Source organism: Centruroides vittatus, unplaced genomic scaffold (assembly GCF_030686945.1).
Source record: "Centruroides vittatus isolate TY-2023 unplaced genomic scaffold, ASM3068694v2 scaffold_3315, whole genome shotgun sequence".
Lineage (NCBI taxonomy): Eukaryota > Metazoa > Arthropoda > Arachnida > Scorpiones > Buthidae > Centruroides > Centruroides vittatus.
The window spans coordinates 3,326,564-3,340,721 of record NW_027122703.1 but is presented as its reverse complement, the minus strand read 5'-3'; the positions used below and the strand labels follow the sequence as shown (position 1 = coordinate 3,340,721).

General features: G+C 27.0%; 1 protein-coding gene across 2 annotated transcripts in view; it reads left to right on the top strand.

Annotated features, from left to right (window-relative positions):
- Nucleotides 1-1,698: 1,698 nt before the first annotated feature.
- Nucleotides 1,699-14,158, top strand: part of Lpin (phosphatidate phosphatase LPIN) — a 39,162-nt gene continuing 26,702 nt past the window's right edge. Inside the window, exons 1-3 of one of the 2 annotated variants that reach the window (XM_067286307.1) lie at nucleotides 1,699-1,851; nucleotides 13,521-13,724; nucleotides 13,797-13,892. In XM_067286307.1, the coding sequence (XP_067142408.1) occupies nucleotides 13,545-13,724; nucleotides 13,797-13,892 (276 nt within the window). In that variant the 5' untranslated portion in view covers nucleotides 1,699-1,851; nucleotides 13,521-13,544. Of the gene's footprint in view, nucleotides 1,852-4,576; nucleotides 4,735-13,520; nucleotides 13,725-13,796; nucleotides 13,893-14,158 lie in introns of those variants that run through there. The other variant, XM_067286308.1, reaches the window with a different exon arrangement.

Genomic DNA, 14,158 nt, shown 5'->3' with positions numbered 1-14,158 from the left:
ATAGGTAATTTCCTATTTAAATTTTTACTTTTATTTTGTACCAGTATAGAAGAGTGTTGGCGAATTAAACACAATTTTGGAAAGATAAGCGAAGCGGTTGGAAACTCCTGATTTAAACTAAAGATTTCATTGGTAAATAAATAAATAAATGTTACCTGACTCATACTTCACATACATTGCCATCTGTTGAGAGATTTTACTATTGAAACAACGTTAAATATTTTATTTTTAGTGCAAAATACTAAAATAGAAACGTGCCGAATCAGTTATTAAGAGTATAATTATTAATATTTTAATATAAAATAACGCAGAAATTTTAATATTTTAAAGTAGTTTTAATGGTGATTATTTGTATAAATTATTGTTTGTCCAATGAATAACTATATTTGGCAACTAAAACTGAAAGTCAAGGTTACACACGTAAAAATAAACTGAACAACGAACAGATATTAGTGCAAACAATTGTTCATTCTATAGTTTGTTATATTACAACCTATCAGTTTCTTATGACAAATGTAAAAATTATTACGTAAACATTCGTTAAAAAAAAAGAAAAAACGAAACAAAAAATTACCGAAGTAGAATAACAATAAAAAGCAACTAAATATAGAAAAATAAATAATTAATTTTACGGATCATTTCGGTAGAAAATATATAAATAAATTAGGACATTTTTTAGCCGAAAACAATTAAAAAATTAATTAGGACATGAATATTTTAATACTATAACTTCTTTTTATTAACTATAAAATGTTAAGTTATTAATATGTATTCTATAATAAGTTTCAGGAAAATATAATTATTTTTTTTCTTAAGAAGTTTTATATATAGTCATCATTTATAAATATACATAACTAAAATTCTTTCCTTTAATAATAGAATGCTATAGACAGCCGGCTTAAGACTCTAAGCGTGCGAGTGGGCTCTACACTTACCAAATATTTGGAATAAGACAAAAATAGAATGATAATCATATATTATTTTAATAGGGATAATTGTCGTTAAATACTAAACCACTAGTTAATGGAGCGTGGCCTCTTACAAAGGTTTTAAACTGTAACTTATTTATATTATTTGCAAATCCACGCCCTAGTTATATAGTACCGAAACAATTCTGGAAAGGAGAAATTAATTATGCGTATATTAATTTTATGTAGCGGTAATGTAGTAAGCTTAATATATATATATATATATATATATATATTTCTTTTTACTATATTATTAAATTATCATTAAATTAAGTTATAAGGTTTCTTTATATCTTATCTGTAAACAGATTTCTTTTAATTTAATTTTTCACCTTGGAATATCAAAGTTCAATTACATTAATCAATTCAATTGATGAGAAAAATATATCTCAATGTGTTGTATAATCTAAGTAGAATAAACATGTACTATTAAACGAGAAATATTTATAAATGAATAATTATATTTATTGTAATTCAATATTCAAAAAAGGAAGTCCAATGTTCAAAAGTAATGATTATTAAATATTGATATTATATAAAAATAATAAAAACGCAATTTTTCTGTTAAAGAAAATATAATTAATTTATATTTTAAAAAATATGATATTATAAATAATAATTTATTTTAATATATTAAGTCTTTAAAAAATACAGTGTAAATATAATTATAACTTCGCACGAATTCATAAAATTTATCATAGATGGCGCAATAACAGGTATTTTTCCAGACGACAGGAACTCCGTAATGCGCGCGCGCCCTCTATACGATAATGACAGTAATGGCCGATGGTGGAAGCGGATCTAGCGCAAAATGTCACATCTGATATCTGTCGATATCGTTTGCGCTATCGGAATATTAGAGGGTCTCTGTCCGAAGTGAAAGGTAAGGATACTTTTATAAAATAAAACCTAACTAAAATATACAGTTAAACTATTGCAGATGATCAGTAATATTCTTTTATTTGTCTAAATGCCATCTGTACATTGCAAACAATACATATACAATCTCTGGATTAAATTGTATATGAAACATTTAAAACACAGCCTCTACTTTATTATTTAATCCTTTAAATATGAATTATTTAACGTATTAATAAAGATAATAGACAAAAGCATAAAACACAAGTGAAGTATGAAAATTACAAAAGTAAATGAAATATTAATTTAAATATAATCAAGGGAATAATGAGAAACAAAATAAATGATAAATTATGAACTGGAGTGGTTAAAAAACAAGAAAAGGAGCATTCTCCATTAGGTAAATTGGTAAGTTACTTTCAATTACTGTACTTGCATGTATACCTTCATTTACCGTACTTGCATGTATATCTTTAGATGCATGTGTATAAATACATAAACAAATAATCTTAAAAATAACATACCGATAAATCAATATATTACTATAAATTGAGACTGAAATCTTCATTCATTTGCAGTAGATCAAGATGTATAAACTTCATAAATGATAAATTTGTAAGTGTCTTTCTAATCAACATATTATACAATATTATGCCATTAAGGCTGGAAAGATTTTGCATAATATAAATTTATATTTTTAGAAGGTTTGTTAACCTTGATATGAAAAAAAAAATCTTTAATGGCTCCTTTTTATACAGTATATTGACTTAGGAGGAAATTGATCTATCTCTCTTTAAATATATATATTATTTATTATTTTAAATATGAATAATTTAATACAATATTAATGAGGATAATAGACAAAAACATAAATAAATTATCCTTCAGAATTTGGGACCTAAATGAGATATTAATTTAAATATGAGAATAATGAAAACTAGAACATTTATATTATTGAGTTTTAATGTTTTTACATAAACTTGCATTATATGCTATATATATATATGTATAGTAATAATAAAGAGATATTATAATAAATGTTATTCTAATAAATGTCATATATATATATATATGTATATATGTATATTATTTTTTGAAGAAATAATTTTATTTTTTAGCATTTAAAATTTTTTTTTATTATCTACGATGATTATTATCTGTGGTATGTGTTGAGTACTGATAAATATTTGATGATAAGTCGTTTATTAAATTATGAGAATAGATAAAATATTAATACTTTCAGATGATAAAATTTTACTGAATTTGAATTAAAGTATTTTAAACTATTGTACAACGAATCTTTGATATTATTGAGCCTATTTCTTTGTAACATTAAGAAAATCTGTACATGATTTTAAGTAACATTCAATATTTATTAATAAGTAATTCTTTCGGGTTTAAAATTGACATTCAGTTTGGATCGATGCCATCGAATGACATTTCGAACAATATTTTTGACATTATGTAACAAATTTTAAAGATGGATTGGATGGGGAAAAAAATTGTGATAGATTACATCATTGGGGTCAATAATTAGGGTAAATATGATGATCACATCAGGATGTTTTGCCTAATTATTTCCCTTCTAAAAGTATTTAGCCAGTTTTAAAGATGAAATTTGATTTTTATAATTAAACTATAAAACAATTTATAATTTTTGAATTCTCAATAACAACTAATCTCTATCCATTTTAAATTTAGTTTTGAAAATTTGATTATAAGAATTATTAGATAAATGTTGACGTTGGTCACCAATTAAAATATTTCAAGAAAAATGATGATAATATAAGAACAATTTTATGTATTAGATCATCTAACTGACTCATTTAGAACGAATTCATTACGCCATAGATAAACGAAAGTAAAATCCATAACATCTCTAAATGACGAGATCGACAATTTTAATATGTTAAAAGATAAACGATACGTCGATTAATGCGAAATATCATAGAGTATACTTTCAGCATTTATTTAAAATGTATATTATTGAATCGATATATAAAGAATTGCGGAATGATTCAGTATCGAATCCACCTGTATTATTTAAAAGTTGACGTAAAGACCTTGACTTTCTTAGTAAACAGATTGTTGACTTTGTCTGAAAAACTGGCACTAATCCAAATATAGTGATTTCTAGTGATGGGATTTCACATCCGTTCCTCCGATATGAATTACGCAAGTTGTTAACGCTTATTAAAAACAATATTTACATATACCGAATGTACAATATTTACATACACGTGCCAGTTAACATTTAACCAACGTTTTAAATCCCATGTCGAAAATCGTGCGACTCTTGAATGGAGGTTTACTACGTTGCCAGTGGCAAAGTGCCAACACCGGATCATTTCCAAAAATCACCGAAAATTCATTGCGTTTCTCGTCTTTTCATAAACATTCGAGATCCATTCATGCCATTTTTTAAAAATAAAAAATTCTCCTCTATAACCGGATGCGAAACGTTTTTAAGTGATAACATATGTATTAGGTTAAGAAAATAAAAACAGTGAAGAAAGCAGTTATTTATGCTCGAATGCCTCTTAGAAAAAATAACACAAATTAAATGTTTAAATGAAAAATATGTCTTATAAAAGAGGTAATTATTTCAAAAAGTGTTGTTCATTTCGAATTCAAGGATTTCGGTGATTTAATATCTATCAAACTTATCGGGTATCGATTATTCGCGCCGATACGGAATATGTCACGTGTTATCACATGATATCGACGTCATGTCGAGTGTTTAGATTCTTTCCCGCGATTGGTTTGTTTGGAGGCGTGTAGTTGACCTATTTTTCGAATCACGTCGTATAAAATTGTTGTTTCTGACGTTCACGTGAATTACTCCGCTCTCAGCTGGTTTGTATCGAGGGCGATGAGTGGCTAAATCTACAATACGTTTATTATCCAGGTATAGTTTCGTTGGTTTTTTTCCCCCTAACAATAAAACTAGTTTTAAAATATTCGGGCGCGAGTAGTAGGTTAATTATTTTAATTACATTTAATCGTTATTATTATTATTACAGAATTGAATCTCTGTTAAAATCTTTATCCCGAACTCGTTTCGACGTAATTCTTTTATAATTATAGTTTTCTTTTGGCCCAAAATTCTTATTTAACGTTAAAAAGTACCATATAATTTTAATTTTTTTTAAAAACCATTTTTTAAAGTGTGTAGATTATGGGAATTATTTATCGCGTCATTCTTTTACATCATATTGTGTAACCGAAGAGTTTATGCAGATTTTTCGATTTTAATTATAATGTCATCGCTTGTCAAGATATAAGGATGGAAATTTGAACTTTTTTTTTGCTGTTTATTAAGCATCTCTCGCAGGAAAACAGTCGTTAGTAATTTTTACCCAGTGACATGCGTGTTACGTATTTACATCTCCTACAGTGTCAGTGTTTTTTGTTTTTCTTATTTTTTTCCTGCTCAACTGAACAATAGTATTTGGCATATCTTTTGTGTATTTTCAAAAAGAAGGGAAGGAAAAAACAAATAAGTTAACTCTCATTTTTTGAGACAGCCATCTGGTGATACATCTGATAATTAATCGCCACACCGTATGACCTCCAGTTCATTGTCGAAATGAGTTTTTGTTGCAACCGAAGTTATTGATAAAAATAACTTTAGAATCGACAAGGGGCAAAGTTCTCAGTTTTCGTCATTTCTTTATAAATAAAAGTAATTGACGGTTGTGACAATTATTAAATCTCTCTTCTGTGTGTCAAAAAAAATGATTTTTAATGTTCCAATTTTCTTGTAATCGTTCCTATCAGTAATTTTTCTCAATTATAGATTTGACAGACCTTGTGATTTCTTCACAGATGGTTTAACTTCCAGACATGGTTTTTATTTCTCTTAAAACAATTCTTTATATCTAAAAGGCAAGGTCAACATTCAACAGCACTCTGTTCTTAACCTATTTCTCAAGCATTTACTTTCTTTTAAAATTGATTTTTTTTTCGATTATTTTAATAACGAATTCGAGAATTAATAATTAACCTAGCAAATATGGTATTAAAATATTGTTAAAGTATAAAATATCTTTTTTTTTTTTCCTATATTAAACTTTGAAAATTTTCTATTTTTAGGCAAACCTAATTTTGTCTTGACATGATATTTAAGCAATTTTTGAAATTCAAGGATTGATATTTTTGGTCTTTTGATAATTTTTAAAGCATTTTGAAAACAATATTTGAAATATTTTAAAGATTAGATTTCTGAATTTCTAATATTCTATTTTAGTTATGTAAATGTATGAATGTGTTCAAATTTACTTATTCGGACATATATATATATATATTAAATGAATTGTTAAATTTTTATTATAATAAATTGAATTTTTTGTAAAATTATGTATTTGTATGTCATATGTTTTACATAAAATGTATTAAAATTGACTTAAAAACTAATTGCAGAAACTTTTAACTGATGTTTATAAAAAACAAAACATTCATTTCAAGTTTTAAATCAATGTTTTGTTTTTATTTTGAATCATATGACAGTGGGGTTGATTGACCAGCTAAATATTTATTCTGACCAGTTATATAAAATAAGAATGTTTCCATTATTTTATTTTTAAAAATAGTTAAATTGTGGCTTAGTATGCTGTTGTGTATTATACTATAAGTATTGTATGGTTATTGAGGTTTGTAAGGAAATTTGCAATAGCAGTTGCCAGATGTCCAAGCAGTTAAGGTGTCAGTCTGTACTTTGAAAGCTCTTGAATGAATCCAAATGGGTTTAAAAAACCCACAAGAATTTTTTGGGTGAATGGTTTTTGGATATGTTAGGTCCAATTTCTTATCATATAGCTTTACCATCGTGGACCTGGCCCATTTTTAATCAAGTTTATGATGGGCTTGATTAAAATGTTGTAGTCCCTACAGGGTGGAACAAGTAAAGAAAAGTAACAGTTAATTGTTTTTCAAGGAAAAATTAGTTATTAGAATTTTAATATTAAATTTTTTAAGAATATATCAAATTGATTTATTCTTAAGAGAGCTTTAGCTTGTAAAACTAATCTAACCTTTTTATATATAGCTTTATATATGTATATAAAACAAACGTTTTTTTAACTATAATTGTTTCCTTGTTTCAGCTGTTTAATTGGTCCAGCTAATGTTTTTTGACTTGTTTTGGCCTCTTTTACACTAATGTTATGTACAGTACTTTATATTTTGGTACTATTAATTTTTTTAACATTGTTCCAATTAGGACTGCTACATTATTTAAACTACATAATGAGTTTGTAGAAAATATACAGTATTCAGTATATTTTCTACAAACTCATTTTCTCCCATTTTTGTTTGAATGTTTAAATAGCTATTTTGATTTAGGAAAACAGTATAAAAATTAAAAGTATCAACTTTTCATATAATGATAAAGAATTATAAATAGATTTTTGACATTAGAGACCTTTAAATTCTTCACTTAAATTACATAGTAATTTCATAAAAATCTTTTATTTCTGTTGAAATAAACTTTTACATAATTTAATAAATATTACATGTAAACAATATATGTAAACAAAGTTTTTAAAGTCTTTTCTTTGAACTTGATTTTTCTGTAGTTTTTAGGTCAGTATTGATTCTGTTTACAGATATAATAGTTAGATAAGATAGAATTCTAGTTTATAATAAAGAGACTGTTGGTACAGTCAAGCTAGACATTTCGAGACATTCTGTATAGAATATAGCATGATTTAGTAGTAGTATAAATGTTGTTGTTAGTAAATCAGTGTCACATTTATGTTATATTTAATATTAAATGACTTGACCTTTTTTTATATTAATGACATATAAATTCAAATTAAAAAATATGCATTGATACAAATATTTTAATGTTTATAAATTGAACTATTTTAGAATGTTTTGCAAAAATAGTTCTTAAATTTTTTAACCACTAATTCAATTAGTTAATCTGTTTAAATAAAATTCTACATATAACACAATATCTAAATATCAAAGAGACATCTGTAGAAAATATATGCATGTATGTATTCCTGATGCATAATTTCTTTACTGATTGCTAACATATGGTTTTAATTCTTAAATTTTTAAAAATTATATATACTTATCTGATATCATAAATTAATTTTATATATAAATGAATTATGTTTTGATTCATTTCATGAATTTTATACTTTGTTTAAGAATTTTAACTCCAGCAATTTCAGAACGGTTAGTTTTTCAGTTTGAAGTTAATATTTAAATGCCTATTTTACTTGTAATAAGTGTCAAATTTTTTTTTTATCCAGGCTATAAGTAGTCTGAAAGAAAAGTCTAGACATTTAATTAAAAAGAAACTAAAGTAATTTGGCTTAAGGCTAGGCAGTTAGTCTTCCATCTTGTACTAATATTGATAATTACATTTGTTTAGAATTAAATTCAATAATTTAAAATATTCTGGGAGGAAAAAAAAATCTTGATGTTTTAGATATTTTATTAAAATTTAGGCTGGATTTGCTTGATCTTATATTTTTAAATGTGTGTGTTAAATTTGTTTTCTAAAATATGTATAAACATAAACGTTTCTTTCTAATAAATGAAAAATATTAATATAGATATTTATTTAATGTGTATATTACAACCTTCAAATTATTCTATTTTTAATTTCAAATAATCCTTGAATGATAAATATTTCTTTTTAAATAGTATAGTTTTGATCTTGACCTAACATCATTTTTATGCAAACAAGGTTTTCATAAATGTATTTATTTAAATACACAAATTTATAAATTATTTGAGTTGCTTGTACAGTACATATGAGGAAGAATTATAAAAATATAAGCTTAATTTATTTCTCAGTTATAAAAAACACATATTTTATAGAAATAAACTGAATTAAAATTGCTTTATTTGAAAGTAAAAAATTTTCATTTGTTCTAATATTTTTTGTAGAATTCCTGAAGATTACTTAAAAATATTGTTCCTGAAAATGATCATTGCTTGCTTGAAAATATTAGAACTTAAATATTAAACTTAATTGTCAAGGAAACAATTTGTCTAAAAATAATTTATCATACAAGCTAAACATAATTTAATTTATATTAAATTGAAGACATTAATTACAATGTTGTTGTTTTTGATTTTAAATGAATTCATATGCTGTGTTTTATTTATTTAAAAAAATATATAGTTCCAATTTATCTTTAGATTAATCATATAGTATTATTGAACTGGAACAAGAGAAAATATTAATGGATGGGCCTGTTAATGAAATTTTTATAGAAATTTCTTAAAAATCAATTAAAAATTTCAATTCTTAAAAATTTCAATAAAAATGCTGACAGCATAAAATGTGAGAAAATTCCTTATCGATATTGCACAATGCTCATGTTAAATACCTTTTTAATCAATAAACAAAGTTTAATTTTATCTGTACATATGATATCATGTAAAGCTATTGCCATAAACACTGTCAAGAGTATGGCAATAGCTTTATACTCTTTAACATCACTTTAAAAACATTAAGTATTTTATGTGATGCATCATAAATCTCACCATTACAGGGTGCTATAATCTAGCAGCTTTTGCCCAACAAAAGACAAGACATAAATCCACACCCAGATTTATCATGTGTTCCATCTTAATGTGTCATGAGTCTTGATATTGCATGATGAGTGCCTCCTGTTATATGCCTTTGTACAATGTTTTTTGTTGTTAATTTCTTCCGTTACAGTGTACTATCAGTCAGTTTATTGACTTTCACTGCAATTATTAATGACAATGATTTTTTCTGATGATGATTTATTTCCTATCTCTGTCTTACTTTTTCTTATCATATTGGACAACACACGATGAGGGCAATCTGCCAAGGTGGGGGTTGCCACCCAGGAGGACTTTTCTACGGGAAAAACTGGCCTCCTATTTAGGTGTTATACATTTAAAAAAAAACCCAGAAAACTGTGGCCAGGTGTGACAAGGATAAGTGTTCAATGGTTTCATTCACTTTGCCATTGATGAGTCTGTTCATGTTGTATTTGGTGTTTTTGATTCTGATAAAAAGAAATACTTTATCTTATATTTTTGTTAAAATTTATTGAATTTGTCGTAAATGTGATTAGAGCCAAACAAACTATCAGATTATCAGGCTGTATAAGGTTAATTATAATTAATTAACCATATCCAGTGGTGATATTCGGTGGGTTCGCACAGGTTCGCCTGAACTCGTTGTTAAAATTTTCAGTTTCCTGAACCTTGTTAAACACACGGAACATTTCTCAGTGGGTTTGTTTTTTTTTTAAAAAATATATTAAAATATGCGTATTATACTCTGTAATACTACTAAACTAGAGCCTTATACCCCGTTCGTACCGGGACCCGGGATCGAATCCGGACGGGTCGAGAAATCCCCAGGAATTTTTCGGGGGGTGGTCCGTCCGGATATGTCGGTCCCCGTCCCTCACCACCCGGCCGCCTTATTGTGGTCCTGGCCGAACCCATAATGGGCTTGCTATAAGAGGCCCTCTTAGTGCCCACTGGGCGGAAAGAGTTACCAAAAAAAAAAACCCCCGTTTGTACCGAGCATTTCAATCTAGATTGTGAGCAAGGTCAGGGAGTATGTCTTGGTGCGATCTCTCTCGACCGTTTCAATCGAGGTTTAATCGCGATCGATTCAAGAGAGTTCTTGATCCAGTCATAAGAGAGATCCCAGAATGCCACGCGCGCGAGATAATACAAGATGGCTGTCGAACACGTGTCGGGCTATGGACAGCGAAAGAAAAAGTATAATGTATCTCGAGAGATGATGACACGTGTGTATTTCCAGAAGCGCCATTTCGCGGTAAAGATTACCCCTGCCTAAAAAAAAAAAAAGGTCGACAGCCCTAAAATATTATTGTTACCTGCCCTTCACCCATGGCTCGTTATGTTCCAAGTACGCCACTGATTGTTAGATATACAGTTGCAAGAAAAGGTATTGTATTTATTTCTATTCAAAACTTCCATTTCATTTGTCGGTGATTGTCAGGGAAAAATTTTCTGCTAGCGAACCCTTTGTTAAATATATCGAATATCACCACTGACCATATCTATAGTCAAATTATATCTTATTATTATTAATTAGTTCTGGAGGCAAAGATCAGAGGTCCAGGTAGCTTAACATAGGACAGTTTATCTGTATAATATGTGGGTGTTGTAGGTTCAAGTCCCACTCTGGGTCAATTCTTCCAGAACTTTCTAAAATTAATTTATTTATAGTTATTAAATTTTATCAAGAAATGCCAGCCTAATTATCTTCCTATAGTCAAATTACTTCACAATTAATAATTAAAATTAGCCGTAATATAACTCTATAATCTGGCAGTTTGTTTGGTTTAATTGAAAAATCAGATTACAGATTGAATATTTATAAATGTGATTAGTTATAAAATAATAAAATTCATTATTGTTAATGTAATTATAATTTTATAAAAAAATAAATACTTTATAATTTATATAATGCATGTTCTTTTTGTTGTAATGAAACAAACTTAAAACTAGAATTATTATTTTGTTTGTTTTATATTCTAAGTGTAAACTGTAATTGAGAAGTTATTTTGATATACAGTAAATATTCATTTGTTTCTTATTTAAAGTGATTTGCTTAACAAGATATTTTTAAATAACTTTTTTGCAAAGTCTAATTACAAAAATAGTACTTATCCTAATACATTAGTAGTGGTTATTTTTTCTCAATGGCAAGAAGAAAAATTAGTTACTGATGTGATGAACATACAAAGTAAACATTTATTCAGCTCTGCTTAGGTTCCAACATAGCAAATACATACAAAAAGATAAATACATTAATTTCAAGGTTCTACAGTTCTGTCTCAAAAAAAAAAAAAAATGTTTTTGGCTAATTAGAACATTGAGCTCTCTACATCCAAGCTGTGATTCAACATCACTTAGTATTTAATCCACTGTCTTCACAAAACTCACACCAGAAGAAACGTTATCCTTTATGATACTGATGATACAACTTCAAATTGCCTTAGTTCTTAGGCATTCTCAAACAAACCTCCTTTTTAAATTTTTTCTTGCTCTTCATTCAATGCTCTGATAATTTTTTCAAAATATTAAATTTACTTGATGATAGAATTCGTCTACAGGATTGCTCCTCAGTTCTAACAGTAGTAGTATATATTAATAATAATTTAACAAGTATTTCATAAATTTTGAACAGATTTTTTTCACATTTTTCTGAACAAATTTAAAATTTAAATGTGTGCGCCTACTTGTTATTGACAAGTATGTTGAATTGTAGATCAATTCTCAATTAGGAAAAGAATTTTTAATAAAATTTTAAGAAACAATAATTTGGAGAGGAGATTGCACTATTTATCTATGCTTTCATTAAAAGTTAGTTGAACAGAGCAATCTGAAGATGCTTAGATTTAATAATTTAATCTAGTTAATGCAAAAAAAAAAATTCAAAATATTTAAGAATCACATGATAGAAATTGAAAATTAATGAAATATAAGCATGAATGAGTCCAAACTTATTTAAAAAATATGAAGTTCAACAAAGAATTTAGGTAAATTAAAAGTCATTTCTTAACAAACACTTGTTACATGTAATTGTTTATTTTAAATATTTAACACAGCAAATACTTTGAAGGAATTGCTTTTGACTTTGTAGAATTTCATAAAGTTTAATACTTTAAATTTTGCAAAATTGCTGAAAATCTTGGAACACTCTTTCACAGAAATCAATTTATTCCATCTAAATTTTTGAATTCAGAAATTTTACTATTTTAAATATTTTTAAAGATTATAATTTTAATGTCTGATCTGATCTTTCTAAAAAATCTAACATAAAGTATGAACATTTACTTTTGTTTAAGATTATGCAAAAATTTTTAAAAATTGCATTATAACCAAGAATGTTTTAAGCATTTTTTTCCCCTGTAATTTTTAAACCTAATATAACAAGTATTTTTAATCTTTCATTATCTAAATGATGTGTATATGTACACATACCCATTCATTTTTTGTTTACATATGCAGGGTGTTCGGAAATTCCAGTTACAAACTTCTAGGACTTGTAGAGGGGAGTGATTACATAATTTGGTTAGGAACCCATGTCTGGAAAAGTACAGTTTCAGTTCTACGACAGTTTCAATTCAGATGTTTAATTCTCTCACTTCTGCTTGAGGAATTGAATTAGCCGTGACGCAATGAAATTATTAGGTAACTATTCGAAAGAAAACATAATGAAACATCCATTTATCACTTAAGCACATTTGTTTTTATTAGCACTTAAACTTTAAGTGTTTACATTATTCCAAAACAAAAAAGAACCCAGCATACTGTACGTACAGAACAGTACTGATGCATTACAACAGCAGCTCAATGTGGCGACCACCAACGTTCTTACAGACATTGTACCTATGAAGCATGTTCTGGTACACTCTGAGACTTTTCTCTTTCCCTCAGCAGAAGTGGAAGAGTTAAACATCTGAATTGAAACAGTCATAAAACGGAAACAGTACATTTCCGGACATGGGTTCCTAATCAAAATATGTACTCACTCCCCTCTACAAGTTCTAGAAGTTTGTAACGGGAATTTCCGAACACCCTGTATACATTTATATATTTTTGTTATCATGTGTTTTGTATTATATGAAACCAAATTCTGCATTGATAAATTAAGTGTGACAAAATACAAAAAAATCAGTCAATTAAACCTTGAAATTTAATTTTCAGATTGTGTATCCACACCTAACAAACATGAATTACATAGGAAAAGTATTTACGAATGTCAAAGAATTTTATAATGAGATTAATTCTGCAACTCTAACTGGTGCTATTGATGTCGTCGTCGTACATCAACCCGACGGAACCTATTCATGTTCGCCATTCCATGTCAGGTTTGGAAAAATTGGTGTTTTACGAAGCAGAGAGAAAATAGTAAGCTATAATAATGTTTATGCCATAAATTTATTTGAAAAATAGGATTATTAAACACTATAATTTAAATAGGTTGATATAGAAGTAAATGGAGAACCAATAGATATTCATATGAAATTAGGGGAATCTGGAGAAGCATTTTTTGTAGAAGAAACAGATGATGAAATGGTAAGTAATTGAGTGTTAAACAAATTTTAAAGTTATGTAAAGTTTAGATGTTTAAAAATACAAAAATATTTGTTAAATTTCATTTAAGTAATATTTTTCTTCTTAAATTTTTAAAAATTGTGAAAGTTATAGATGTAGCTGTTTTAAGTGAGTGAAGTTTTATTAAAATGATTTTAAATTGAGACTTAACTTTCTAACCTGGAGTTAAAAATATAATTATCTTTCATAATGAGTTTAATTAAATTAATAATAACTCCAAGTCTTTA